Here is a 27,667-nt window from a genome sequence, read left to right as displayed (position 1 = left end):
AACCGAGCGGAACGGAGCGGGGCCTCAGCCGGCACTGCCGGGCTCGGGCTCCTCCGGCACCGCCCGGCCCGGCCCCGCCTCCGCCAGCGCTGCGCCCGCCGGGAGCCGGGGAAACTCTTCCGGGCCGGCGGCTCCCGGGCGGGCCGGGGCTGAGGGGCGGCGGCGACGGGTGAGTGAGAGAGGCCGGGCGGTGCGCGGGGCAGTGAGCGGGGCCGGGCCGCGCCGCCTCTGCTCGCTTGCCCCGCGGCCGGGGCGGACGGAGCCTGTCCGGGGGCTCGGGCGGAGCGGGGCCGGGGCAGGGCCGGGAAGGGCCCGCGGGCCGCTCGGTGTGACCCGCGCGGGGCCGACTCCCGTTCTGCCCCGGTACCTCACGTTCCCCTGGGCCGTTCGGGTCGCTCCTTGTCCCGGCGGTGCTGGGCCGGGGCGGGTCCCGTTGCGGAGCCATTGTTCCGCAGCCCGTCCTGCCTCCCACGCGGGGCAGGAAGGGACGGGAAGGGATGTGGGGAGCTTTCGGTCGTGTCAAAAGGGGTAATTAAAGATCTCTGGCTGTTTTCAGCAGAAGCCTCACGGCTCCTCCGTGGCCACCTACAGGAGTTGTGCTGGCTCCTGCCTGCGCTGGCTGGGCAGGGGGTTTAGCTTCTTTGCTCGTGTTTAGCTTCGTTCCTCGGTCCGAGCAGTGAGAAAGTGCCTGGGGGGACGGAACTGACCGCGAACCCTTCTGAGGAGCTCGGTCGGACAGGCTGGATTCCTGTCTCCTCACGGGTTCGGTCTGGCTGCTGTTACAAACACGCCACTGTTCTAAAAGGGGATTTTGAGTGTTTAAAACAAGGCAGGACATCAGTTACAAACAGTGGTGTACGTGGTGGGGAGTTTTGTTTATTTTCTTTTCAAATTAGAACTACGTTCACTGGTCAGGGCTCCAGGATGGATGCAGAAGAGTTTTGAATGAAAGGAGTTACCAGAAAATAGAACCTTGTGATCCATCTTTTCAGTGTTGAGGCATTTGAAGAGACATTTGTGTCTCCAGTTTAAAGTCAAACCAACGTCAGCACTCAGGGGGATGCACACACACCCCAGCTGAAGGAGGTGCAGGAAGCTCTTCAGGGCATTTCAGCTGGGCTCAGAGAGAGTTGGGCTCTGCTGGGAGGCCGAGGGGGAGCTGAATTCCAGCAGAGTGTGAGCCGGGCCCTCCTGCCGGGTGTTGTTTGCGGTGTTGGCTGGAGATCCAACAACAGGAAGTCAGGAGAGTTTCACGTGCCTGAGAAGTGTGACACAGCACTGGCTGCATCAATTGTCTGAAAAATAGCTAAATCGTGTTTCGTCAGGATGTGTGTAGTTGTGTCCTTAGGAGGTGTCTCTTCCGCAGAGTGACATCCTCGTCTGTGTGTGGAGTGGCCGTGGGGCTCCGTGTGCTGACCGTGCTCCGTGTGCTGACCGTGCTCCGTGCTGACCACTGGCCCCACACCGTGCTGACCCCTGGCCCCTCGCCGTGCTGGCCCTTCACTGACCCCTGGCCCCACACCGTGCTGACCGCTGGCCCTTCACTGTGCTGGCCCCCGGCCGTGCTGACCCGCGGGTGATGCCGGCCCCTGCCCCGCCGTCCTGGCGGGCTGAGGCGTGAGGGCGGCACCACGGCGGGGCCGGCCCGGCCCACGCGCTGCAGGGTGGTCATCTACCTGCAGAAGGCCATGTCGGGGGACACGTGCCTGGGCAGCGCCCTGTGCCCGGCCGCGGGACACAAGCCCAAGGCCGGCGGGCTGAAGGGCGGCAGCCTGGGGAACAAGTACGTGCGGCTCAACGTCGGGGGCTCCCTGTACTACACCACGGTGCAGGTGCTCACCAGGCACGACACCATGCTCAAGGCCATGTTCAGCGGCAGGATGGAGGTGCTCACCGACAAGGAAGGTAAGGGTGTGGCTTTCATTGCTGACAGTTTTGTAAAACAGCTGGGGTTTGGTGGTGGTTTTACTCTGTTAAGGGTGTAGAGAATGATATATGCCAAAAATAACTGGGAGCATTAGGCAGCCAAGTCCTGTTGGTGCTAGCAATCCTTTGGCTTTACAAAAATACCTGGTTTTGTTACTCAAATGAACTGGGGAAGGACTGGTCCTCTTTCCTGTGCTCACAGCTGGTGAGCAGGTTGGTGTTGGTGTTGTAAAGACTGAACAGACAGTCTGTGGGTTGTCATTTCTGTCACATCAAGCAGTGGCATTATTCAAACCACGCACGCAAGGAGGGACGTGCAGTTTTCAGCTTTGAGGCTCAGAATAGCCTGCCTTGCTTTGTTGAAATTTTTTTTTTCCCTTTTCCTGAGCAGCATGTTTCAGTTGTGGCTCATGGTACCATGGCAGCATTTAGGGATCAGTCAGGCAGTGTGTCATCTCCAGCTGGACACAGGATATTTTAAATCCCTGATACATTATAAAGGGCAGAACAGGCAATTTTGTATAAGAGCCTCAGCCTGGATGGAAAATGAGAGTCATGTTCTGATAGCTCCAGCTGGAGAGTCCAGCAGGAGTTTAGCGTACTTTCCTAGGTTGTTTTCTGTACCTAGATTCCAAAATAACATTTTTTTCTGTCTTCCACATTATGGGAAAGGGTTTGGCACCATACTAAGCCTTGTGTGTGCATGCATCCTACACTGCTATTGTTTGGCAGCAATCAGACATCCTGTTTCCTTAGAGAATGTGACTTCAGGGATTTTGTAAAATTGCAAGAATTTGTCCATTTGCTACTGTTTCCTCTGCTTCATCCCCTCTGTGCTTCCTCCTGATCTGTCTGTCCTGTTCTTTGCTCCTCTTTGGGGACTAGAACAGCTTTTCCCTCACACTGGGTTTTCTGGGCTGATCTGCCTTTTAGCATCTTCAGAACATTTCTCTCTCTTTTTAACTCCAAACAGCAGCAGCAGATGTGTTTGGAGAATTGCCCACTCCTCCTTATTAGGCCACGGAACTTATCCATATCTCCTTGTTGCAGTCGTTGGTGAATTCTCTCTTCTAGTCCTCCCTTGGCTCTCAGAAGTTTCTGACTGCCCAGCATCACAGTGTAGCCCTGCAGCTGGGTTCCTGCAGCAATCTCAGTGCATTGTGCTGGAAGCTGAGTGTTTTTAGGTTGGGGCTTTGCTTTTGGGGTGCTGGGAAGCAGCGGGAACATCTGGGCAATACCAAAGGGGCTCCACTGTCAGGTTCTGTTCAGAACCAGCTTCAGTTTGCTCAAAGGCAGTAGGGACTTCCACTGGGTGAAATGGAAGAAGTGTCCTGAGCAGTGTCAGGAAACCTCAGTGCTGTTTAACCTCTCCAGGGAGCTTTTTCTTGCCTCTTGTGTTGAGGTGACTGAAATGTGTTGGCTCTTTTTCAGGCTGGATCCTTATAGACCGTTGTGGGAAGCACTTTGGAACAATTTTAAACTATCTCAGAGATGACACGATTGCACTTCCAAAACACAGGCAGGAGATCAAAGCCTTGATGGCAGAAGCCAAATACTATCTCATCCAGGGCTTAGTGGACATGTGCCAAGCAGCCCTGCAGGTAAGAGCAGAAGTATCCTGTGAAGTGTTTCATGGCTGTTTTGCTTATAAAATTTACTTAAGACAACTTGAGAGATTATTTCATGGCCTTAGAGATGGCACCAAGTTTGAGATGTGCAAGGCATTTTTAAAATATGAGTTAGTAAATAGGTGGTGAGGGATCTGGGGACACGGCCTGTCCTGGCCACACTTGGGTTTTGCTCTGTGTCCCTGAGGGCTGGCTCATGTTGGTGACATCCTGTTCTGCCAGGTGCTCAGTTCACAGTGGCTGATGCTCATCTGTGCAGTGGTTTGAGTTGATTAAAACTACTGCAGACTCCTCCTGTCCTTTTCTTCAAGAAAGGATGTAGTATTAAACCCACTTAAACCAAGTATGACTAGACCTTGTCCTGGCTATAGCTGAGGACATCCACCTGCATGCCAATATTTCAATTACTGCTGCCTTCCGGGGATAAGAAATCTGTGCTGTGATTCTGGGTTGCAGATCAAGGTAAGCTGTGTGGTTACTGTAGCAACCCAGCTCTTTTCCTGTGCATCACAGCGTTTGGGAACATGGCTGGAGGGGCTGAGGGAGGCAGCAGCAGCAACGTCAGCTTTAGCATTCCTTTCTTATTTCCTCTCTTTCTTCTTTCATTAAAACAGGACAAGAAAGACTTGTATGAACCTGTGTGCAGCATCCCTATTATCACCTCTCCAAAAGAAGAGGAGAGACTGATAGAGTCATCAATGAAAGTAACTGCTCTTTTCAACTGTGGATTTATGCTAAGTGTATTGAAACACAGAACTTACCTATTCTTCTTTCCTCTCGCTCCCAACAGCCTGTTGTTAAACTGCTGTATAATAGAAGCAACAATAAATACTCCTACACCAGGTATGTCCCTTCTTTTTTCCCCTCACTTTAGTGGAAAAGTTGCTTTTTGACCGTGGGAGTGGAAGATGATGATGAATGATCTAACTTCACTTCTTTTGGTTTGTTTTGGGTTTTGACAACTATCTTGCTTTGAAAAGTAAGTAGGGCCTTACATTGCATGTCTGTCAGTAAAACTTAGATTTTTAAATAATGTATTCATGCTGGCAGTGTGTCTGTGGTGTGCAGGATGCAGAGCACATGGCCTTCCAGCACACACTGACTCTGGACTTCTGCTGTCATCAAGCCAGAGAACTTCAGTGAAGTGGGGTTTGATCATCTTGAGCATGGATAGTTCATGTAATGGTTTGGGACATTGTGCTGTCCTTATTAATTGTGTAAGTTGACCTCTAAAGGCTGCTGTGTTTGCTCATGGGGTCAGAGCAGTGTATTTGTATCTGAAATGGGCTATTACCCCTCTTTTCTTGGCAGCATGCGGCAGTGAGTCACTACTTATTTGTATTCTGCAGTTGGATCAGTGCTGAAAGCTGGTGGAACAGGCAGAGATGGCTGCATGAAAAGCCCTGTTCCTGCTTTTGTTGCTGTGTTTCAGTAACTCTGATGACAACCTGCTGAAGAACATTGAGCTGTTTGACAAGCTGTCCCTGCGGTTCAACGGCAGAGTGCTGTTCATCAAGGACGTGATCGGGGACGAGATCTGCTGCTGGTCCTTCTACGGGCAGGGCCGCAAGCTGGCCGAGGTGTGCTGCACCTCCATCGTCTACGCCACCGAGAAGAAGCAAACCAAGGTAGTGGAGCTTCACCTGCCCATGCTGCGGGATACAAAGGGTTGTGATTAGCTTCAGGCTGTGATTAGCTTGTGATTAGCTCTGCAGAGTCTGCAGAGCTTCTCTAACTTCAGGAGTTACCTTTGAATTTGCAGTAGTGCAGCTGAGGTTACCAGGGTCCAATGTTAAGAAACTGAGATACTGTATTCCCTTCTAGAGCAATGTAAAAGATCAGGTGAGGGAGGTGAACTGGTGGGAGTAGCCCTCCACCACAAATTTTTTACTCTTTATGATGTGTGGGTTTACGGCTCGCGTGCGGGTGTGTGCTGCAGTTGCTATCCCGGCTGGCTGAGGAACAGCACACGTGCTGTGTTTGGCAGGTTGAGTTCCCTGAGGCACGGATCTATGAGGAGACACTGAATGTCCTGCTGTACGAGACACCCCGAGTCCCAGACAACTCCCTGCTGGAGGCCACGAGCCGCAGCCGCAGCCAGGCCTCGCACAGCGAGGATGAGGAGGGCCTGGAGCTGCGCGAGCGCGTGCGCCGCATCCACGTCAAGAGGTACAGCACCTACGACGACCGCCAGCTCGGCCACTAGCGGGGCTGGGCCTGCAGCAGCTGCAGCTGCCCTCCTGTCCCTGGCAGGGAGGGGTCCCCTGGACAGCCATCCTCACAGGGCGCCCTGGAAGGGCAGCGGGGATCTGTGTGCGCAGAGCAGCACTAAAGGCCGAGGCCTTGGGGAACTGAGGTGTGAGTCGTGCACCTTGTGCTTTACCTGCAGGCTGGCCCCTCCTCCTGCTGGGAGGGGCATGTGGAGCGCTGGTTCTCGGTTTGTGGTTGCTCTTTCCTATCTAACAATTTGCCGTGAGCAGCGCTGCTCTTCCTGAGTCAGGTGGGACGGTTTGAAAAGCTCTTTCCAGACAGCTCCCCTTTCAGGGCCTTGTGTAATGGAACTTGCAGTTGTTAAATCAAGAGACTGAAGAGAGAACTTGAATGTGGCTGCTCTTGGCAGACCCTACACGGGATAACCCCCAGGAGAAACGTTTGGCTGGCCAGTCAGCTGCACCTGTGCTCTCCCACCCCTGTCCCCAGAACACCTGCAAAGGTTTGTGTTCCAGGACAGTGTCCTTAAAACTCATTGATTCCAAGGCAAGCTCTTCCAAAGGGGTGAGAATCAAGCCATTGGCCTCTCCATGTGAAAAATGGAATTCTCTGAAAATGTAAATGTGTAGATGATGACTTGTCCTGGGAGAGGGGGAAATGAGTATGGTGAGGGAAGAAACCTGAAGTAAGCAAACTTGAGCAGATTGTGGCACTGTTGCCCTGGTTGAAGCTTGTCACTGTGAAATCCTGTTTATATAAACAAGGGCAATCTGGGGAATTGGTTTTACATTCCTCCTGTGGCCTAAAAGTGCTATTTGATGTTAAATTTCTCAAGCAGCGGGGGAAAAATTGCAGTGGCTGGAGAAGTACAGGCTAAACAGTGTTTTCTAAGGCTAGAACATGTGAATTCAAGTTCTGGGTCTTGAATCCCTTCTAGAGGGTAGAATTTGAAGAGGAAAAACAGCTGTGAAAATACTGTTCTAGCATGGAGCTGCGAGAGGCTTTGGGCACAGGAGAGAGGTGACTTATACTGGATTTTAAACTGAAATAATCACTTTTATTCTGAGTGCTTGGCTGGGTGCTGATTGTACGAGGCACTTCAGGAGGTGGGTGTCAAGTCTGCTCTGAAAATTTGGAAATTTCTGGAATTTTTCTGGAAACAGTTTCAAGTTCAGTATGAAAAGCCATTGTTGTATTTTTAAACATTTGCTTGTATGTTTGAGCTGTAGGTAGCAGTATTGCCACTGTCATGGTAATTCCTGCTGGCTGCTCACTGGAGCCAGGGATATTTTGGATATATTCCACAGCTGCCTTTGTGTTCCCATATCATACTTGGTCACGAAGCTCCAGATTCCACAGTGGTCAGTCCTGAACTGCTCTGACCAGTGCCAAATCCACCTGTAAAATTTAAAGAAAATTATTGCAAAACCCTGACAACAAAATGATCCCAAATTACTGCAGGGAGTTTCTAAGGAGAATTGAGATCTAGATGGTTTGGGAGTAATAGAAGCAGGGGAGGGAACAAAAAATTATTTGCACTCATAGGTTTTTGAAAATTAAAATATCGTGGGTTAGTAAGAAAACACTAACAGACTTTTCTTGCCTCTACACGTGGCAGGATTCACTTCATTCTCCTCACATTCAGGAAGCAGCATTGCACAGGGATGCACCTGCCTTCTTGTGAAAGGCCTCTTGAAATCTCTAATAATCCTAGCAATCTCTTTTATACTTCTTTCTGTAAGTTTTTGTTTTCCTGCTGGTTATTCTGTTGTGCCAGGGAAAATACAGCTCTTGAGATTTAGTTTCAACAAAGATTTTTGTGGTATTTCTCTCTAATTCTGCTAGAGTGTGATGTGGATTTTTAAAATTTTTTCCCTCCACTGATGCTATTTAATTAGAAGGCACCAGCAGAGGCTGCAGTGATGGGGTCTTTGTGCTGCATTTAATAGATTCGAGTTATTATCTTGTGCTTTTTCTGTCTTGTAACAAAGGCTGATGCCATTTGAAAAACACGTGGCACTTCTGTTTCTTGGAAAATGATTTATATTATTTTTTTCTTGTTACTATCGTAGTGAATGTTAACAACATTAAGTAAGTGATGCTGATCGCCTTGCAAAACTGTGTTTAAATGATGTTATAAGCAGAAAAATGTCATATTTGCTTTTATTTTTTCTGGGGAGGACAGGTGTGGGAAGGAATGTGTGAAAGAGAATGTCAGATCCCTGTGCTACTCCAGAGGCTTTCTGTACTCGCAGGATTCATTAACAAAATGGACCCAACTCGTGAATTGTTACACTGCAAGAAGCAGAGAAAAGCCCGTGTTTTGGTTTAGTTTTCCTTTCCCTATTTCCCACAGCCAACAAGTAGTATTAATTTCTGATTTGAATTTAGATTAATTAACCTGGGAAGCAAACAGTTATGAGAACCATCTGGGTTGTGAGAATCTTTTACCAAGCGTGAAGGATCTTCTTGGTGTTTGTGGAATGTGGATCAGTAGGAACTGTCAGCAGCTGTGTACAGGTTTGAAATACGTGCAGATATCCTTTCCATTTCACTGCAGGCTCCCCTGAGCCCTGCTTGTCTGAGCTGCTCCAGCACGGGGTGTCACTGAATCATGCCCTGCTCCAGTCTCTGTCCCACCAGGTTCTGCTCACTTCGACTACTGGAGCTGAGATGTGACACATGCTTTGTACTCTCACCTTAATCAGTCTTCACGTAACTGAAGGCTATTAATTATTGTGACAGGAGTGTTCTAGACATTCTAGAACATGAGATTACAGCCAGTGTATGCAGAAGCAGCAGCAGGGAGCAGGGTGATGCAGTCTAAAGGCAGCATTGGTGGGTTTGCAGTGAGCTCTCCAAGAATCTCTACTCAAATTAAGCACATATTAAGACAATACAGGTTTCTAATTGTATGTGTTTGTCTGCAAGTGGAGACTTGTACTGGCTTCCACCCGGACCATCACCAGTGCATGCATTAACAGGAATTTGGAGTAGCCTTTGGGAGAAAAAAGAGCCTTTTTGCCCCGCTTGTAGGGTGTGAATTGTAGCTACATCAGCTGTCATTCTTGCAGGACTCACTGTCTCTTCACTCCTCGATTTAGTCACAGCCCTGTGCATGCAGCAGTGCCCTGACTGAGGGAGTGAGTGGGAGCCTCTGGGTGCCAGCCGTGCCCAGCCTGTGCCCGAGGGCTGCAGTGCTGTGCCCTGCCAGCCCCGGGCCCTCTGCAGGGAGGGAAGGAGCCCTGGCTCGGGGCAGAGGGGCAGCTCTGCAGGGCTCAGCTCCCCCTGCTGCTCAGCGCCCAGACAAAAGGCACGGCTTAACCTTCACCTTGACACCTTGACATGCTGGTTTTTGGACAGGAGACATTTATCCTGCTGCAGTGTTCCACTCCAGTGACTTTGATCTTTTGCACTTGTTGGTTAAAACAGAAAATAAGTGATGGACAGGGAGGGTGCTGGAGGGGCTGTGCTGTCACTGAGAGCTGCATTTGAACGGGCATTGCTTACTGTGGCTTGGTTTGATGTTGTTCTTCTCGAGGTTTTTCATTTTCAGACAGAATTCTCTCCAGGCAGTACTGGGGATACACCTGAACTGGATGGGTCTGCCCAGCAGCCCCTGCCTTGCACAACGAGGCTGTGTTCTGTGACAATCCTTGGCATTCACCTCGCAGCCACCTTCCCCGTGCTGTGGGACAGAGTCCTGTTCCAGCCCTGCCCTCCCTCAGGGACAGGCTCTGTTTTCTGCATGTGTGGCACTTCTCCTCATCCCATGGAACGAGTAAGACCCTCCCCTACCTCACAGGGTGGCTGACACTTAATTTGTTTATTGAGAGTAAAGGATTCTTTTGGATTTCTATGATATTTTATATCCAGAGGATAACAAATATGATTGCTGATCTTGTTTAAATTGACATTCTGTGATCAAGTTATTTTCATAGAGATTCAGTCTTTGTTTTATTTTCATGTCTAACTTTTAAGGGTCAGTTTTACAGAAAAAGAACCTAGTTAATGCAGTAATTAATCAATTATCTGTTGATTAAAGTGTTTCACCAGTGCATTAAAAGGAAATAGAACACTAATTTTTAATAAAGTGTTATATTTTGTCTTCTGTGATTTTTCTCCAACATCATTACTTTTTATTGGTAGTGTGGGTCTGTGGAACTTTAGTTCCGTGTGGCCGATGCGATCCCCACCGAGGATTTGGGGCTGGAGCTCCTGGAGCGGGGCCAGCAGCAGAGCGGGGGATCTGTGTCCCACCTGCTCCCTGTTCCCCCCTTCTGTCCCCCCTCTGTTCCCCCTGTCCCCCGTGTCCCTCTGTTCCCCCCTTGTCCCCCCGGCTCCGCGCGCGCCTCTCTCCGCGCACAGCGCCCCCCCGCGGCCGGGCTGCGCCCCCGCCCCGCCCGCTGACGTCACGCCGCGGTGAAGATGGCGGCGGGCCCGGGTCGGGAGCTGTGAGCGCCCCGGGCCCGCCAACATGAGCTGCTCGGCGGACGCCGTGAAGGACAAGCTGCTGTGGAACGTGAAGAAGGAGGTGAGGGCGGCGGCAGGGGAGGCCCCGGGGCTGTGCGGCGGGCAGAGCTCCGGGGTCCGGCCCCGGGGGGCCGCGGGTCGCAGCGCGCGCCGCGTGGGGAACGCCCTGAGGCCCGGGCGGGGGCCGGGGCCGGTGCCGGTGTCTCGGCGGGGAGCGGGCTCGGCCGTGCGCGCCTGTCCGGGCTGGCGCCGAGGACGCGGCTGTGCCCCGGCGGGGCTGCGGGCGGTGCGGCTCCGGGAACCTCGGTGCTCGTACCCCGGGCGCACCTGGAGCCGGGCTGCCGCTCACGGACTTGTGCCGCGGCAGGAGGCTGACATCGGCTCCCGCTCCCTTTCCCGGCGTTTGGGTTTCCCGCAGCACTCGTTTTTTATGAGTTTTTCCTTAACTGGGAGCTTTAGAGGAGAAGGGGGGGAAATCGGAGGTAAGAAAGGTATTTCTAAGGTGCCCGTGGATGAGCCGAGCTGACTCCCAATGCCAGAGCGCCTGTGCCCTGGGAAGGGTTAATTTGGGTGGTTGTTCTGCACACACCTGTGTGACATTGCCGGGCTGGGGCAGCCAGAGCCGTGTGTACACGAAGAGCCCGGCCCCGCACCTGACCGGAGGTGTTCGGTCACACTCGCGGCCGGGCCGGTGCCGCTTCTCCTCGCACGGCGCTCCTGGGCTGCGGGGCGGTGCTCGGCACGGCTCCGTGCTCGGCACTGCTCCGTGCTCGGCACTGCTCGGTGCTCGGCACGGCTCCGTGCTCGGCACGGCTCCGTGCCCGGCACTGCTCCGTGCCCGGCACTGCTCCGTGCCCGGCACTGCTCGGCGCCGCTCCGTACCCGGCACGGCTCCGTACCCGGCACTGCCCGGCACCGCTCCGTACCCGGCACCGCTCCGTACCGCGGGTGGTGCTCCTTGCCCGGGGCTCGGCAGGACGGACGGACGGACAGATGGACGGACGGATGGATGGACGGATGGATAGATGGATGGATGGTGTCGCGCTGGAGCAGCTCCTGCCGCAGAGCAGGGCTCCTGCCGGGGCGGGAGGAGGTGCCGGTGGTGTCCAAGGGCCATGGGCGCTTTCCAGCGGGGGCTCCCTGCGGCCACCTCTCCCCATGCACCCATATCGGATTTTGCGGGTTTGGTACTGGCTGTGATGAGCTGCGTGTGTAGCTGCCGGTTATTACACAGCCGTGAAGCGGAGGTGTAGTGCTTATCCCTCACAGCAGTAACAAGTTTTTTTAACAGGTACCTGCACTCCTGCTCCTTCCCCTCTGCAGTTCACTGCTGGGGAAGCAGCAGGAGCCGTCAAAGTTCAGATGTAAAGTTGTTGTTGTTGTTGTGGCCAAGGTTCCTGAGCCCGATGCCGTGTCCTGGTACTCATTAATGCTGGAATCAGAACATATCAGGTGTGGTGGGGAGCGTGGCAGGGGCAGAGCAGGGACAGACACAAGGACAGTCTCTATGGGGAGCAGCAGGACTGTGTCCCAGGATGACCCAGCCAGCAGCTGGCTCTGGGCAGGTGGTACCTGCTGAATGCTGCCACGAACGTGCCACTTCGATTAGAAATTTCTGCTTGAACCAGAACCTCTGAGCTGAGGCAGTGCAAGGTTTTATTTAGAAGTGGGTGTGCTTGCTCTCCTGAGTGATGCTTAAATATATAAATAAATCTGATAAATGTTTTCCAAGTGTGAACATTGCAATCTTGTGCTAATGCATGAGATGGAAAGTGAAATGGATTTTCATAACCCAAGCCAGCTCAAGCTGAGGAGAAATAGTGGTGTGTAATTAAAAAATCTGAGGCTAATTTGTTTTTAAAGTCTCTAAAATGTTTTTAATTGGACTCTGGTTTTTAAATGACTTGAATAATGCTTGAAAGTGTTATTTGTACCTTCTGTGTCATCTGCATTTTTGTTTTGTCTCTGATTTGTTTTTTCCTTCTCCCAAGTCCTCACCAATGCTCTTTCAGAGCACTTAGAGTGGGTTGGCCAGAGCTTTCCAGTCTAAAGTAACCATGAGAGCCTTTGTTGATTATAAGCAGGTTGAGGTAACACCCCTCACCTGTGCCCTCACAGACCTGTGGAAGGGCCCCTGTCTGTGCTCACAGTCAGAAAGGGCCCCTGTCTGGCTCAGGTCACAGTTGGAGACCCTGAGATGGAGATTTTGTCTTCAATCATCAATTGACAAAGAGGCAGAAATTGAACACGAGCCACTGGTAACTGCCCACCGGATAATGCTGCCCTTAATGCCTGTATGTAACTTTCTCCAATAGAATTTTCAACCTCATTTTTTATCATGTGTGACTTCATACAGCCACCTCTGCCTGCCTGCTGGGAAAACCTGACTCTGTCTCCATGTCTGTTCTCAGAGCCCTGGTCCCCTTCCCTTGTCCTTTAAACCCAGACTCTTATTTCCTGTTGAGTGATTTTCCCATAACTTCAATAGTGAAAGGAGTTCATAGGCAGTGGATTCTCTCTGTGGGCTGTCCCACCAAGCCTGGTAAAATTCAGTTGTCTTTGCAAAGTATAGAACAGTTATCTCCAAAGTCATTTGGTGCAAAGTGTTTAGTTTATTTTGCCTCAGTCTCTCTCAGCTAAAACTTCTGCATTTTTCCTTTGGGAAATTTAATGCTGTTTGCTTTTCCTCAGATGGACTTTCCCATTAGTAGGGAATGTATTTTGTTGGCTCTCACAGAAAGGAAGACATGTAATGTGTTTCGAAAATGTAACTGCTGGGATTCATGCTGAGGCCGCTTGGAAGTTCACGTTTCAAGCATTTATCTCTCTCTGCAGGAAAATCTGTTGTGACAAGCAGACTCATAAAACAGGCTTTTTTCTCTGGCCATTTCCTTTTGCCTCCTGAAATGGAGGGTTTTGCCATTTCTGGATTTAAACAGTACTTTCTAGCTGTGAAACAAACAGGATAACAATAACCTTAGCAGTTCTACCCTGAACGATTTCAGGGCACTTCAGAAGCTCAATTGCTCAACTTGCAGCTGAAATGTAAGGGCTTCTGAGCAGAAGTGCAATAGTTATTGAACAGCTTTTATTACACTGCCAGACTTTCATCACGAGTAAGGAGTCAGTGCAGTAGGAGCTGTCAATAAAGAAGGTGAGCAGAAGCTGCCCAAGCTGAAGAAGGTATGGATGGTGGACATTAGGGTTTTTCCTTTAAGGAAAAAATGCTGTAGGCTTTAACTGTGTTCCTGGTTATTGTGGTATTCTTCTTTACCATTTTTAAAGTTTTCTTAAATAAAATTTAAAAAAATTAAACATAAAGGCATTTCTCTTGTGTATTTCTTGAGTGAAACTTAATAAATAATCCATGTATTATGGTATGGGTTCAGTGTTTGACTGCTTCTGAAAGTTTTAGCCCTTGTAGGATGTGGGAGAAAGAGCAGTGATCCATTGGAAGATGCTGCACATGCTGAGCAGCTTCTCTTTGAGGAGTTTGCTTTGCTTTACCTGTATAATGCTGCCACCAGGATCTTCTGTACTCCTCAGGCGCGGACATCTTTACCTGGCTGGGCAGAGCTTTCCTGTCCCTGCTGTCAGGGGTGGCAGAAGTGTGTCCCCAGAGCCTGGCACCTGTTCCAGGGCGAGCAGGTGTCCCCAGGGCTGCAGCTGGTTCAGGGACAGTGGCACTGAGTGGCACTGAGTGACACATGTGCCTCTCTGTGCCACCAGGCAGGTCCAGATGAGAGCCTGGCTGGGGTGAGTGGCTCCTGAGTTCTGCAGGGGAGGCACAGAGGGTGGATGATGTTTCCAAGGCTGGACCTGAGCCGGTGTCACAGCTGGCCCCAGCACTGCCTCCCACCTGCACAGGCTCCTCTGCAGGCTCTGGGGGCTGCCCTCCAGCCCTTCCCTGTGGGGGCACGTGGGGATGTTTCTGTTAAAGAGATTCATTTGCAGTTTGGGCAGGTCTGCTGGTAGCTGCCAGTGGGTGTGTGTGGAGGCTTGTGCTCAAAAAGCTCCATTGTCAAGTGCCTCCCAAGAACAGACAAAGCAGCAGAATTCCCTATGAAGAGCTGTGCAATATTGCAAGGGAATTAAGGAAACAAGCAAAAAAAAAGCTTGTGTTCCATTTGATCAGAAACACTTGCTTTAGCTCCTTGCCTGGAGCATCCATGAATTACGTGGCAGTGAGGGATGACGTGGGATTGAAGAACATTGCATTCCAGCTTTTGAATCTTCTCATATCCTTGTCTATGCCTTAAAAATGTTTTCTAATAACATTCAGTCACTCTCCAGAAAATGCAGGGAGCTTGCTTGGCATCTGGTGGCAGTGGGGAACACACAGAGAGCCTGCTCTGTGTCCTTAGCTCTGGAGTCTGGGGTTTAAAGTCTCCTCAGAGACACTGGATGGTGCTGCTCTAGAAAAGTAAGGTTGATTATTGAATCTGAATCACTTTTCTTTCTCAGTTTTTATACACTTAAAATTTTAGTTGATGGGGATCTAAATAACATACTGAGCTGATTGGGGTGTGCCTGGGAAATGTGTGTAGCAAAGAATTGGCTGCTGAGCACTTGAGCTCTTGCTCATTGAAACTACTCCTCTTCCTTCCTGTTGTTAGGATGAGAATTCCAGTTGATGTTCTCTGGGATGCTGAGACTGATTTCATGGTGTGCAGTCCTGGAGTGATGTCTGTGATGTTGAGTTGTGTGTGCTCAGGCTGCTGTGGCCCTGCCAGCGTGGTGACTGCTGCACCAGGACAGACTGCCTGCCCTCAGCCCAGTGGCACTCATTGCTTTTTGCCAGTAGTACATCAGCCCTTTCCTTGGGTGAATGAAACTGTGCCAAAGGGATTGCTGAGCACACAGGATAATCCAGATGGGAGTGCCTGTTCACGAGACCTCCTCACACCTCTGCTTCTCCCTTGATCCCCTCCTACTCCTCCACCTCCAGCTGCTTCACTGTGAGGTCCTAACAGCCATGTCAGAAAAGCCACAGGAAAAAAACCAAATTGCCTGGCTCAAAGTTTATATTGTCAGGCCTCAGGTGTGAGCAGGAGCCAGGTTTTATAGAGTGCAAACGACTTGTTTTGAAATCCTCAGCTATAAAACACGTTCTCCTTTCAAAACCTCTTACATGCTTCCTTTTTCCCCTCCAGGGTTTTCTTTGCGACTCAGAGGGCTCCTGTTTGATAAGGAGCACAAATTCTGGAGGATCCACTTGATCCAGAATTTGGAGCGAGGCAAATGCCATGTGTTGGAAGGCTCGTGCAGCAAGTGCCAGAGCTGCAGCCTGCTGCCAGCCGGGCTGGGGGTGTAGGAGTGGGCACAGAGGCCCCAGGAGGATTTCTGGGGGAGGGGATGTTTAATTACAGCATCCAGAATTGGTCTCACAGATGGTCTTGCTGGAGGAGGACGCCCTTCAAACCGGAGAAGGCACCTCCACAGGCAGCTGCAGAGCCCAGCTGTCAGTGGAGCACTGCACCTGCAGCTCTCCTGGTCCAGCACCAAGGGGAAAAGCCCAAAACCTTGGCACCTGTCAGTGCCATGAGTGGTACCCAGTTAGCTCTGAATGCTGGAAGAAGGGAGCGTCTGGTTGAGTCTTCTGCCATGGTAGCACTTACTTTCATGTATTGAAAGTGAATTGGTGTATGTTTAGTCAGAGTGTCATAACCCTGTAATTGTAGCTCACAAATGAGAGAAGTCAAAAATTATGGTTAATTTGTACACAGAAGAGAGCGAGCTCTCCACGGCCAGGAGGAAATGAGTGTCTGATAAATGAGTTGGTGATGAGCTGGAAACCAGTGAGGTTTCATGTGGTGTCAGGCTGAGGAAGCCATTGGGGAGAAATCACTGGCAGATGAATGGAGGGTGACTACAGCCCCTTGCCAAGAGCCTCATTGTAAGAATTGTCTGTTTCTTCTTTAATTTTTGAAAGTCAGTAGTTTGCAATGATTTCCCTCTGGAGCTTGACATATCTTGAACCCTGAAACCGGAAAGGAACTTTGTTTTAAATCATTAAAAGTGTGATAACTGTAGTTTTATTTGCTATAATTGCTAAATCGTGTCTTGAAGTGAAAACTGAAGGCACTGCCTTCTCTGTAGGTACTGTAATAATTTTGTACACTGTCTGGTGCAGCAGAGCTTCGAAGGCATCATTTGTAATTGCTGTGGCGTGCTCCCTGTTTCCCAGGCAGGGGGAAAGTGGCCCTAAACCTCTCTGGGAATGTGTGCCCGTGTTGCTCAGGGATGCTTTTGCTTGAAAAGGAGCAGAATGGCACAAGTGGAAATGGGACATAGCTACACAAGCTGGTTTCATGAGCAGAAGAGACTGTGAAGGCCAAGGATGAATCATACAAAAAGTCTTTCACAGCTCTTCAAAAGTTATGCTGGAGAAGTTCTCTGGCAGGTACTGTGGGCACACTGAAATCTGCCTTCTATGGGGGCACACCCCTAACAGACCTGTCCTTGTTCTGCCAGAGGTTTCCTCATGCTGTTATAGGCCCCTTAGGTTTGTTTGTGCTTCCCTCCTTAAATCCATTCTTCCCTGCAAAATGTGATGTGAGGGATTTGTTTGTCTGTTGATGAGGGGGAAGGGGCAAGCTGTGGTTGAAACTGAAACTCCCAAGTGCTGTGCTGGTTTTGTTGGTATCGTGCAATCATTTCTCTCTATTCATTTCAGGTAAAGCAGATCATGGAAGAAGCTGTCACCCGGAAATTTGTACATGAAGACAGCAGTCACATCATCGCCTTATGTGGTAAATGTCACGCCAAGAGCTAATGCTACCTAACCTTACTTTCCCTCTAGACATTTATTTTCTCTGCTGTCAGAGGTAAATGCAGGGATTTAGATACTAGAAATCATGGTGTTCAGGCCCATTTCACCTCTGTATTTGCCACATGTGTGTTTACATTACAAATTGTAAAGTAACTCTTAGTAAAATGTCATTATCCACACACCCAGCCAAGATGACAGGTGGCTTTGCTGGAGGCTGGCTGTGTGTTCCAGGGAGCTCCCAGTGTGGTCTGCCTGCTCTCTGGTCCTGGAATCCTGTCCTGGAGCTGTGCTGCATTGTTGGTGTTACAGGTGGTGGGGTGGCAGCTGTTTCTGTTAGACTCTGCTTGGCCAAAATTAGGAATACTTTAAAGTCTTCATACTTCTCTCGTCCTCCTACTGTGATTCCAGTTGGTTTTGTTCTAATTCTTCATGGTCTGAAGAACTAATGACTCTGCACTGAGCTGCCTCATTATTGCCCAGCAATCCTGCCTGTCCTGAAGCAGGACTCCAGCCTGCTGCTGCTTTGAATGGAGGCCTTGATTAACTCTAAACCAGAAGAAGGTGAAGCTGAATGTTCTGTTTTTCCTTTGGCTGATTGAATGGAGAAATCCCTTCCAGCAGATTTGGCTAACAGCTCCTGGCTGGTGCTCTCCTGTGTGTACAGTTCTCCTCCCTCCCCCACTCCAGTTTCGTGTGACTCTTCAAGAGGTTTTTCCTTTCTATTTAAAATTAGATTGGTTCAGTACATGAGTCATTTTTGGTGAATCTTCATTATAAATATAGAATTCTTGTGAATCATTTTACTCTCCTGCTAGGCTGAGTTTAGCAAGAGCCTCTTAAATACCTGATGGCTGATTTCAGGGTCTCTCTGCATCAGTAGCTGAACAGGTTGTAGCTGCCCTAGGTCCTAGATGGCTGAAGGTGCCAATTAAATGTCATGTGCTCCTTGTCCTGGGAGATGCTCCAGCTCTGTGCCACCCTTGCTGCCCTAGAGGAATGGTGCCTGTGCTCATCCAGGACTCTGCTCCAGTCCGTGCTCCCTGCCTGGGTGCTCTGGGAGAAGGAGAGCAGTGTCCATGTTTTCATCCTTGTGGAGAAGCAGTGAGTGCAGGAAATTCTGTATTTGTTCCCAACCCGGTGTATAACCAGCTTAAGTTACATCCCTTTGCTCTGTCATCCCCTCTGCTCTCCAGGAGATCTGGCTCTGGTTCAGAGCCACAGCAGCTCCATTGGCCCGTGGCTGATGTGTGCCACTGTGGGACACATCAGTTCTGAATTCCTTTGGGCTAGCTTTGCTCTGGAGCAAACCTGGGCCGTGTGGCCAGCCCCAGGGCACAGTGCAGCGCTGAGGGTGTTTGGAGCAGCTTCTGCTGGGGGCTGGCTGTGGCTGAGGAGCAGCTTCTGCTGGGGGCTGGCTGTGGCTGAGGAGCAGCTTCTGCTGGGGGCTGGCTGTGGCCGGGGAGCAGCTTCTGCTGGGGGCTGGGTGTGGCCGAGGAGCAGCTTCTGCTGGGGGCTGGCTGTGGCCGAGGAGCAGCTTCTGCTGGGGGCTGGCTGTGGCTGGGGAGCAGCTTCTGCTGGGGGCTGGCTGTGGCCAAGGAGCAGCTTCTGCTGGGGGCTGGCTGTGGCTGGGGAGCAGCTTCTGCTGGGGGCTGGCTGTGGCTGGGGAGCAGCTTCTGCTGGGGGCTGGGTGTGGCCGAGGAGCAGCTTCTGCTGGGGGCTGGCTGTGGCTGGGGAGCAGCTTCTGCTGGGGGCTGGCTGTGGCCAAGGAGCAGCTTCTGCTGGGGGCTGGCTGTGGCTGAGGAGCAGCTTCTGCTGGGGGCTGGCTGTGGCTGAGGAGCAGCTTCTGCTGGGGGCTGGCTGTGGCCGATTGCAGCCGGGCTCTGGGAGATGTTTCCTTGGGAACGGCAGCTGCACTGACGTGGAGCTGGTGGAGCTCTGCACCAGGGCCAGGGCAGCTCCTCCTGCCCAGCGTGCCCTGAGCTCCTCTCTCTGCCCCAGCTCCTCCTGCCCAGCCTGCCCTGAGCTCCTCTCTCTGCCCCAGCTCCTCCTGCCCTTCTGCCCTGAGCTCCTCTCTCTGCCCCAGCTCCTCCTGCCCAGCGTGCCCTCAGCTCCTCTCTCTGCCCCAGCTCCTCCTGCCCAGCCTGCCCTGAGCTCCTCTCTCTGCCCCAGCTCCTCCTGCCCAGCCTGCCCTGAGCTCCTCTCTCTGCCCCAGCTCCTCCTGCCCAGCCTGCCCTCAGCTCCTCTCTCTGCCCCAGCTCCTCTCTCTGCCCCAGCTCCTCCTGCCCTCCTGCCCTGCAGCTGCACCAGCCCTTGCCCCCTTCTGCAGTTCTGAGGGGAAGGGGAAGGCAAAGCAAGCATCTCTGTTTCTGCACTCACCTCAAGTGTATTTACAGGGTTTCCAGTGCAGCACATTACGCCTACAGTGTTTGTCCAAAAGCTGCCTGCAGTTTGCTGAGCCTTTTCTGTGTGGCTGCCCACCTTTAGTCTGACAGTAACACGCTGCTTGAAGCAATTAAAAAACTTGTTTAAGTCAGCTTCATACTGCAAACAGGGTTTATTCATGAATGCCTCAGACATGGTTAACCAGATGATCTCTAAATTTCCAATATCTACTTTGAAATGAGTCTTAGTAGTTTGGTCTCTTAGAATAATACTTGGAGTATATTAAATTAAATAATCCTGAATTCCCCATGCTGTAAACTAATCACCATAGAATTCAGGTGGGTTATGGAGAGTTAGTGTGTGTCACAATCAAAATATATGTTATTTAAATAAATCCAGCATGCCAGCTTGGCAGAGGGAATATACTTACTATGGTTTTGGGAAAGGTTAGTAGTAAACGTGAGTAAAAATAGTAACTTGGGCACTATTAAACATGCAGAATTTGACTTTTCAATGAGATTTCAGTTCAAATTAAGGAAGAGATGAACTGCACGAAAAGCTTTTTTTGGCCTGAATAATAAACCTGCTACCAGTAATTAAACCCATTAATTAAAATGTGCAGAATCCCTTTGTGGCTGAACAGAAAAGGCCAGTTCTGATTTGAGCTGCAGAATGATATTTAATGTTGTGCTTGGGGCTTCTTGTAAACCTTGCTTGAGGATGGCATTGCACGTGTCCCTTGGGATGTGAGGGCAAGGAGGAAGATGGGGAATTCCACTGCTGTTCCTGGGGGATGCACCAGAGCTGTGCAGCTGTGGGTGGGTTGTGGCAGGTCCTTTCCTGTTCCCGAATCTGAACTCAAATCCTGTAACACGTTGAGGCTCTTCTATCAAAGAAAACCATCCCCATCTTCTTTTTGTTTTCTTGATGCTTTGGAGCTTTTTTGGTATACTTTGGATACTTGGCATGTGCTGTTTCTTCCCATCTTCAGTTACTAACTGGTTACAGTTCTTCACTTCAAAGACAATCGGAGGTATTTGGTTTTCCTTTCCTTCAGTGTCATTGAATAATCTTTGCCTTCCAAATATGTTCTAAAACTGTGTCTAGACCAGACTTACAGACCAGAAATGCTTTTCCCCTTTTGAACCCAAGGAGAAAATGTGCCGTTTCTGGGTGTTACATTACTGCTCTGTGCTGATAGATCTGTTGAGGATCTTTGCTGCAGAGCCTGCAATTCCAGGTGCAGAGAAGAGGAGCAGGGAGCCTCTCCTAGAGGAGCTGAGGAAGCTGGGCTGGCTCAGCCCTAGGGGATGAACCAATCCCGTTGATTTAGCTGCATTAACCTCAATTTTTTCTTTTTCCATCCCCATTATGTGCATTGCTTTTCTTCTCTTATTAACTGATGAAAATGACTGGGTTTTTTTCTAGGTAATGGTGTGTTTAAATAACACAGATCTTAAAAAAAAGAAGAACAAAACCACATCACGATCTGTCCAGTCATGCACTGGGAAAGGTGACAGGGCTTGACTGCAGAGCTGGATCTGGATATTAACTGAAGGTGTTTGTATGGGGTCTGTGACTGTGTTTAGTCATATGTGCAGCCCTTCAAACAAAAGAAGGATGTGGTGCCTGCCCGGGGGAGCTTGGGAGGTAATGAATTCCCATTAGTAAGCAGTCCTTGGTGCTTTCTCTGTGTGAATAATGCATCAGAGAGGTGGCCTGAGGCCTTTGAGCAGACATCTGCCACCCAGAGAGAAGGGACACTTGCCTGAGCACAGCCAAGTGCTGGCTTGCCCTGCTGCCAGTCCAGTCTTGTCTGAAAGCTGAGCAGCCTGTGAACCCTTTGGTAGTTCTGGACGTGGTGGCTGAGGAGGTCCATGCACAGACAGGTCCATGCAGTGGATGCAGTGGCCATGGTGGCTGAGGAGGTCCATGCACAGACAGGTCCATGCAGGAGCCATGCAGTGCTGTGAGTGCCCTTGGCCAGCTCTGCAGGGTCCATCCTTCTGTGTGGTGGCCTCCAGGTCTAGAAGCACCATGTGCCAGGTGGTAGGGGAGTGCTGTGGTGCTGCCTCTTCTCATGCAGTTTCTCCTGGGTGCTCCTGTAAGTTGTAGAGCAGCTCTTTCAGCTTCCTGTGTTTCCTTCACTCAGAGACTCAAACACAGCCTTGACTTTGTGCCGGGCTGTGGCAGGTTGGAGCCTGACTCCATGGCTGCTTTTGTGAAGCACTCCTGAGCTGGCATTTGTGTCTTATGCTGGTGCTTCTGCTCTCCTGCAGTGTCTGTGTACATCAGGACTGCGTGAGCATTTATTGTTCTCAGAAACAGAGCAAGGACAGCTCTCACCCACAAGTGCTCCTGAGATGTCTGTGCTTCAGGCTGTAATTCCACACTCCAGATCTGATGTGTGGGCCCCTATCCATCCCTGCAGCTTCCTTTCACAGAGCCCAGGGGCATCTACACTTGGATAATCATCAGTGTAAGATGCTTCCTTCTTCAAAAATAAGTAGAGGGAATTGTTATTTGAAATAGGTCTGTGTCACTGAGTATCTGTTCACAGCAAAAGGACTGGTGTGATCTGGGAATCAGAGTGGCTCTTGGGTCCTCTTCACAGTTCAGAGCCAATCCAGTGTATGACAGGATTGTTGTTAATGAATGTGCAAAACACTAAGATTGGACTTTGTGTGGAACAGTTCAACAGTTACTTCCAGCAGATGAGCACTCCATTCATTCTGGAGGGGGAGGCAGTAGGAGAGCACTTGTGTGGCTGCATTTTCTGGAGCCCTGTAGTTGAGATCTGATAAGGTGTGAAATTTTGGGGCCTTGCACGTCTGTAGGAGCACAATCAAAGAGCTTCAGCTGAGGTGATGGATCAGTCTCCATCCACACTGGCAGTGGAAAACCAGGAGTCCTTGGAACATGAATATGGCTGGTGACTCCTGGAGGGCAGATACCAGGGTCATCTGGGATGGTTGGAGCCTGAGCTGCAGGAATGCCCAGCAGTGTTGGTTTAGTCTCACTGCTAATGGCCCAGGGTTAATTCCTTCCTCAGGATGACTTGTTATCCCATTTTTGCACAAAGTTAATTGTGTTTGAAAGACAACACAATTTTGTTCCCATCATTTTCAGCTGGAGTGACAGCATTCCAGTTCTTCTGAAAACCAACCCCATTAGGAAGAGCTGCCTTATGCTTTGGGATTTTTAGCTGATTGCCTTGAGGCTTCTAAATAGCACCATATTCAGATTTGACAGAAAACAAAGAATTCAGTTTTCTCTCTTTTTTCCTTAGCTCACAGAAATGCAACTTCTGTAGAAACAGATGTAAATAACCACTGCCCAACCTGACAGTTTATCATCCTAATTCTTTTGGCTTTCTACCCTTGACATTGATATTTAAAAAAAATGAAGATTATCGGCTATGGAAATGCAGATCACTCACAAACAAAACACAAGTCTCCCTGTATTACTGCTCCTATTTGGGAAACAAACATTTTCAATGATGAATAATGCTTAAAAAATAGTTTACAGAGATTCTACCTCACTTGATAAACACATTAGCCCAGAGAGTGTACCAGAGATGATCATAATTGGGGGGAAGCAAATATTTTTTCATGCACATTTAGAAGGTTTTTGATTGTGCTCCAAAGATGATGCTTGAATTAATGAGTGGTGTGCTGTGGTGGGGAGGAAAAAAACAGAGTGAATATTAGCTCTGATGTGAAATGAAACAGTTTCTGAACTGCATGTGTTTTTAGCTTGAGAAGTGAAATAAAATCTCTTGTGCTTTTTAGAGAACTCTGCTAAATATTTTGCTTTGATCCTGGTCATCAAATTGGATAATTTTCAATATTTAGAGAAACTTCGTAATTTTGATTTGCCCTTAACAGTGTTTAATGAAAACACTTCTGTTCTCTGAAGGTTGCTGAGATCCTTGAAGCTTAATGATCACAGTTTTAAAGAGGAGCAGTCACCAAATTTCAGCCCCAAAGTTTCCCAGCCCCTTTAGAACTGGGAATTGTCCATTTAGATACTTTTTAAATTATTATTTTCGAGGGAGTTATTGAACATGGGATGTTCTGTGGCACAGCCCCACAGAAGCAGGTTGAGTGCAGGGGCACAGGGGCAGGTTTGGGTGTTCCTCTGCAGCCCTTTGCACCCGGGTACCAGCATCTCCCAGTGACACAGCAGGCTGGAACTGGGCAGGAAAACTGGTTTCAAACTGGGCAGGTCTGTGATTAGGATAAAGCAACAGCAGCTGGAGATCATGAGCATCTGATGGCTTCTTTATCATCCTCCTCTTTTCACTTGTTTTTAATTTCTTCAGCCTCGTGAATTCAATTCCCTGTGCACAGTTTCCATGAAAACAAGGTATTTAGCTGCAGTATTTCTTCCTGTCTAAGGAAAATCTCATCTGCTAAGTACACCCCATAAATAATCCTTCCACAGGCCTTCTTTTCTCTGCTCACCACCCTTCCAGCCCCAGAACTTTCATTTCACAGTCCATTAAGTCATGTCAGAATTTTCATAGAGCCAAAAAAGGACAAAACCAAACCTGTTCACCTGACCCTGGAAGAAGTAGCTGTGGTGAAGTCATAAAAAAGTGACATTTCCTGAAGCCTGGTGGGCACCGTGATTATTTGAACTGTAAATCAATAATATATCTGCACTCAATTAAATTCAGCAGTGAATACTGCAGAGAATGTTCCTCAAAACTGTCCGGAGTTAATGAATTTTTAGATGGCTGCTGTCAGCTGAACCATACAAGAGAATTACCTGAGCTGTGCTGATTTATCCCCAGTGCAGAGCTGCTCTCCCACTGTGTGTGATGAGTTGCTGCCTTTTTATCTGGTTGGTTTTTGTATGTGTTTGTTGTAGGTAGAGTGGCAGTAGGCAGGCTGGGGTCACACTGGGCTGTGCAGTAGTTCCTTACCTGTGCACACATGCCTGTGGCCAAAAGCATGTGTACATTTATACAACTACCTGTGTGTACACAAAACCACCCAGTGATGCCTTGCTGATGTTAGCAGTTGCTCCAGGAACAGCTGAATCATCTATTTTTAGATCTTCTTAGAGTGTCAGATTCCAAAAAGGGAACAATGGTTCCTTTTCCCAGAAATGGGTGAATAACCCCATTTCCCTGTCCCAAAGGTTCTTGTAGTATAACTGCTGAAATAGTTTGTGTTGTCTCTTTAGGCAGCAGAGTGAGCTGTGCAGTTTGTAACTCCCGGGGATCACCTGGGCTTGGTTTGTCAAAAAGCACCACAGCCAAGGTCCTCTCATGTCTTTGGAAAGGTTCTGCAGCGGGAGGTGCCTGCTCTGCCAGTTTGTTCAGGATGTGTGAGGTTTCCTCTCTGACTAAGCCTGGCCGTGGGCGATGCTGGCAAGGTGCAGTGAGATCAGTGCCTGCCTTGGACACGGAGCCAAAGGGAAGCCCTGGGGGCTCTGCCAGGAGCTGCTCCCTCCTGCAGTGCTGTGCCATTCTCCTGCTGGATGGGAGGGATCCCTCGCTGCTGTCCTGTGCCACCAGGGTGGCATCCACACGGTCCCCTGGGCTGGAATGGGATGGCATCTGTGCCGCAAGATGTGCTGCCCTGCTTGCCTGTTTTGTAGTCTAAGTGGGTAACAGCCACGGTGTATTTGCAAGCACATTCAGATCAAGTCAGATGTGAATGTATTCCAGCTGTTCTGGAATAATTCTTGTAGAAAGGAGCCTGGAGAGAAGAGTGCTGCCAGCCAGTGCTGCTAGTCTCACTCTGGGGTTGAAGTGTAGGAGAATGAAGTGACCTGAGGGTCACACAGGCTGGGCTGTAACCTGCCCCCCAGTCCAAGGGCTCCTTACACATAGAAGTGGACATGTGTTAATCTCTTGTCCTGTGGAAAATACATTTTGAGGCAATCCAGCAGCAAATTCCAGTGTCTCGCCCCTTGCAGATGACCCCTATGTGTGCATTATAGCAGCTGGGGACTGATCTTACCCAAGTTCTTGTGATGAGAAATGTCACAATGGAATAATTAAATACTGGGGCTCTAGGGACAGTCACAGGGGAAATTGCCCTCAGGGGCAGCTGCAGCATTTATTAATAATTAAAGCTGTGCCTGCTATGCTTTTCACCAAATTTGTTTCATTAATATTTTATTGTTTTAAAGAAATAAAAAAAAAGCGGTGAAGGTGGGAAGAGTCTGTTTCCTAAGCAACAGCAATGCACTTCTTTGCAGTTATTTTTAAAGGCAGGTTGCTTCATCTAAGATTTGGAATCAAATTGCTGCATTGCTCCAGGCATCTGGAAAGCTGCTTTTCCTTTTTCTTTATTTCTAATTGAAAGACAGAGCACAACAGTTGCTGGGTTAAGAGCTGTTGTGATGGTTGCTAGACAGGAGCTAGACCGTGCTGTGCAGAACTTGGCTGTGCTGTCATCACTGCTGTCCCCCGCAGCGCCGCGGGCGTTCCTGCAGGGATGCTCCTTCCCCTGGCAGGGGAATGAACCAGCCTGGTTCCACTCAGAGATGGCATCAGCACCATGGGTGTTCCTGCAGGGATGCTCCTTCCCCTGGCAGGGGAATGAACCAGCCTGGTTCCACTCAGAGATGGCATCAGCACCAGGCTCCTTTTCCTGTCAGACCATGGGCTCTGCCTGTGCCACCCATGGGTGTCCTGAGCGCAGGGGACCTTTCTGATGGCACAGAGGGGTCACTCAGGGATGTGCCCTGCTCCTCCTCCCAGGGACCAGTGCCGTGCACAGGCTGCTGTGCCTGGAGGGTGGATGGTTTCTGAGGCAGGCTGGAAGTGCCCCCAGCATGGGAAGCAGCATCAGAGCTGCTGCTCGCTGTCTGTGTCTGAGCCATCGCGGCTGTCCTGAGCCACCAGGAGCGTGCCAGAGGCATTGCCCCATTGTGCTGTGCCCTGGGCTGGGGCTCCTCAGGGTTCAGCAGGAGGTGTTTCTGTGTGACCTCAGCTGGCCTGGGACTCAGGTTAGCTTTCAGGGCCCGAACAGTGAGGACAGCTCTATTTCAGATGCAGGCTTTCAGGTGTTATGGGATTTGGAGCCTTCGAGTACAATAAGGAGAGGAGTCTTCAGGAAATGCTCAGCACCTGACCGTGTTGGGCATAAAGTGCAACAAAATGCTGCCTTTTCTCAAAAAGAGCCACTGTGTCAGAGCAGATGGAGTGCCATGTGTTACTGTCACCAGTAGTTAAGGTGGGGAGCTACCTGTCCCCATGGGCTGCCTGCTGCCACCCAGCACAGGAGAGCCCTGCAGTGCAGTGTTTCAGTGGTGGCCATCAGGGAATGTTAGTGGGGTTCTGTGTGGCACGTGTAAAGTGGGGTGAAAACACTCAGAGGTTCCAGTTCATGATATACTGCCATTATCTGTACTTTACAAAGTGCTTGTAGTAGCAGATGATACGCATGCTGCCATCATCTGATTCTGAGCTGGTGTTTGTCTGTGTGTCTGTCCCCCAGCTCTGCTCTTGACCCACCCCTGCCCGGGGCAGTGAGCAGGCTGTGCTGGCCGAGGGGAGGCAGAAGGCAGCTGACCATAACGCTGTGTCTGTTCCACAGGTGTGGTGGAGGCGTGCCTGCTGCACATGCTGAAGCGCAGGGCTGCCGGCTTCCTGCGCACCGACAAGGTGGCCGCGCTCTTCACCAAGGTGGGCAAGACCTGTGCCATAGCTGGGGACGTGTGCAAGAAGGTGCAGGAGCTGCAGCAGCAGGTAGAGAGCAGGTGAGGCTGAGCTCTGTCTGTCAGCCAGGTCGATGCAGGGGGTGTGTGCACAGACTGCCTGTGAGGGCACGGGGCTTGGCTCAGGTGGTGCAGCTTTGTCTTGTCAGCACCTGTAGGTGTTGGTGTTTGATCAAGCTGGCAGTGAGCAAAGGGACAGACGTGGGGAACTGAGGCTTTGGTGTTTCATTTTGTGTCTCAGTACAGCAGAGGAGCACATTCAGCCCACACACAGCAACAGAAGTGACTAATTACTGGTGATTGCAGAGAGGGCTCACAGTCTGGGGATGGTGGACCAGCTTGGACTGTTGGTGGGATGGGAGGGGGTGGAAGGAGGAACTCAAGAACAGACATACTGGAAAAGCTGTTTTGGCATGCTCCTGCCAAACCAGGAGCAAATTTCTAGGTATCATAGCAGAGACAGTTAAATTAATGGATACAAAGAGTGATGGGAAGAAGGATGGTATAGGAAAGCTGTTCAGTACAGACTGGATTTAAGCACAACAGAATCCTGGAGTCAAGGACTTGAGGTTACTGAAAGTCTTGGACTTCTTGC

The 27,667-nt window shown here is 50.2% G+C and overlaps 2 protein-coding genes across 7 annotated transcripts in view; both read left to right on the top strand.

Moving 5' to 3' along the window:
* The first annotated feature begins 38 nt into the window (after positions 1-38).
* Positions 39-9,881, top strand: TNFAIP1 (TNF alpha induced protein 1). The gene is made up of 7 exons (XM_054646727.2): positions 39-169; positions 1,367-1,905; positions 3,358-3,527; positions 4,169-4,258; positions 4,345-4,397; positions 4,987-5,182; positions 5,542-9,881. Exons 2-7 carry the CDS (start codon positions 1,689-1,691, stop codon positions 5,758-5,760), a joined length of 945 nt encoding a protein of 314 aa, XP_054502702.2. The 5' UTR covers positions 39-169; positions 1,367-1,688; the 3' UTR covers positions 5,761-9,881.
* A 274-nt stretch (positions 9,882-10,155) lies between these two features.
* SGSM2 (small G protein signaling modulator 2) overlaps positions 10,156-27,667 on the top strand; it is a 37,763-nt gene continuing 20,251 nt past the window's right edge. For all 6 annotated transcript variants that reach the window (XM_054646726.2, XM_054646723.2, XM_054646725.2 and 3 more), the window contains exons 1-3: positions 10,156-10,299; positions 16,915-16,990; positions 26,952-27,114. In XM_054646726.2, coding sequence (XP_054502701.2) covers positions 10,243-10,299; positions 16,915-16,990; positions 26,952-27,114 — 296 coding nt within the window. In that variant the 5' untranslated portion in view covers positions 10,156-10,242. The remainder of the gene's footprint in view (positions 10,300-16,914; positions 16,991-26,951; positions 27,115-27,667) is intronic.

The sequence above is a fragment of the Agelaius phoeniceus genome, chromosome 20 (assembly GCF_051311805.1).
Source record: "Agelaius phoeniceus isolate bAgePho1 chromosome 20, bAgePho1.hap1, whole genome shotgun sequence".
NCBI lineage: Eukaryota > Metazoa > Chordata > Aves > Passeriformes > Icteridae > Agelaius > Agelaius phoeniceus.
Note: the sequence above shows the minus strand (reverse complement) of the source record. Positions and strands in the feature narration are given on the sequence as shown.